The 1,615-nt window shown below is 47.7% G+C and overlaps 1 protein-coding gene across 1 annotated transcript in view; it reads right to left on the bottom strand.

The window, feature by feature from the left end:
- Window positions 1–6: 6 nt before the first annotated feature.
- The window catches only part of MLYCD (malonyl-CoA decarboxylase), a 15,610-nt gene continuing 14,001 nt past the window's right edge, over window positions 7–1,615 (bottom strand). The window contains exon 4 of the mRNA XM_019634939.1: window positions 7–640. Within this exon, the coding sequence (XP_019490484.1) occupies window positions 18–640 (623 nt within the window). The 3' untranslated portion in view covers window positions 7–17. The remainder of the gene's footprint in view (window positions 641–1,615) is intronic.

Below are 1,615 nucleotides of genomic sequence, written 5' to 3'. Positions count from 1 at the left end.
TCTGCTTTAGGAAAGGCTTAGAGTTTGCTGTTCTTCTGGAACTGAGCCACCAGGCTGAGGACTTGCTCAGAAGCTTTGATGTTCTTTGAGCCGAGGTAGGCGATGCTGTTGGTGGCCGTGTCCTCCAGGTAGTACCGGTAATTGACCATCAGGCCGCACGAGCTGGTGACGCCCTTGAGGCTGACGTCGGCCATCCAGTTGATACGCCACAGCACCGCCCCGTTCTGCAGGTGGAAGTTGGCCACGGGGTTCAGGGCGTAGCCCCGGTGCTTCTCTCCGTACAGGTACCAGGCACAGAGCCGCATCAGGGGGGCCTGGAGTGCCCTGACCAGCCTTTCAGACTTGATCCATTCGTTGCTGCTGAGAAAGACCTTGAGGGTCTCACTGATGGGACCGCCTGTGATCTCTGAGATTTCCTTACATTCAGAATCTGTAAATAGTTCATTCCTCCCGTGATCCTTTGCTTGCGAGTTCAGGAGCCCTAGAAGCCATTTGGTGAATCCAGGTATAGGAGACAGACTTGAAAATGTCCCAAGGTGAGGAAACTCTTTCTGTAAGGCAGGGTTGGGGCGGGGAAAGGAAGGTGGAGAAAACACATGCAAAGAAAGTTCAGCAGGGGTGTCACCATATAGAAAGACCTCTCCAGTTATCATTTATGTATCATTAACCTCTGTATGCTGCTGTATGGGTTACAAAGTGATATCTGACGTGCTTTAATTTTCTGTTTTCAAGGAATGTTTATTAAGAATCTAATGTGTGCAGGCCCGGGAGGCATCCGGAGTCCTCAGGCATTTATGGTGGTCTCCATCTGTCTGCACCACTGATCGTGGTGGCAAGTTGGGGGGACTCGCCTGAAATCAGAGCTGGGCTGCTGCCTGGAAGTGGGACTTGGTGTTGTGGCCTCCTAAGGAGGAGACAGGTCTTGTCTTTCTAGCACACCACGCCCCTCCCATGGAGTGCTTTGCAGCCACAGAATCTGGTTTGGTGCTTGGCACATAAGTACCCATAAGTACAATGCTGCTGAATGAATATGATCGCCCCAGTGTACCCCAGTGGATGCAGGGGATGGGGTCGAAGGGGAGGCAGTGGGTATTTCTCCACATCAGACAGTGTGGGTCAGTCATTACTGTTCAAATTACACAAAGATCTCAATGATCATTTTTAAAAATCCCGTATCTTCTGACTAGAAATGTAATATATGCTCACTATAGAAATTAAAAAAAGAATTTATGACAGAGACAAAGAAAACCACAATACTCCTTTACTACTCTGAGCTACTCTCAATAGTTGGTCAAGTCCAACTCCTGGTCTTTCTCTAGACAGTTTTTATGTGGGTGAGACATTTATCTTATATCCGACTTTATGAACTTATGAGCATTTTCTCACTATCATTAAAATTCAAAAACATAATTTTTATGACAGAATAATACCAAAAGATGACTGCACCACGATTTTTCTAACCACATTCTCTTATTGGGCATTTACAGTGGCTCTTTGCTCTGACAACCCCCCGTGAACACTTTTGTGCAGGAGACGACTATGCTTCCTTTGGGATTCTCTCTGATGACTTTCTGGCTCACAGCTGAGTGCTGGACGAGCAGCCAGCTGTCGGGAT

Source organism: Hipposideros armiger, unplaced genomic scaffold (genome assembly GCF_001890085.2).
Source record: "Hipposideros armiger isolate ML-2016 unplaced genomic scaffold, ASM189008v1 scaffold_19, whole genome shotgun sequence".
Classification (NCBI taxonomy): domain Eukaryota; kingdom Metazoa; phylum Chordata; class Mammalia; order Chiroptera; family Hipposideridae; genus Hipposideros; species Hipposideros armiger.
The sequence above is the reverse complement of the archived record's forward strand: the minus strand, read 5'-3'. Positions and strand labels throughout refer to the sequence as shown.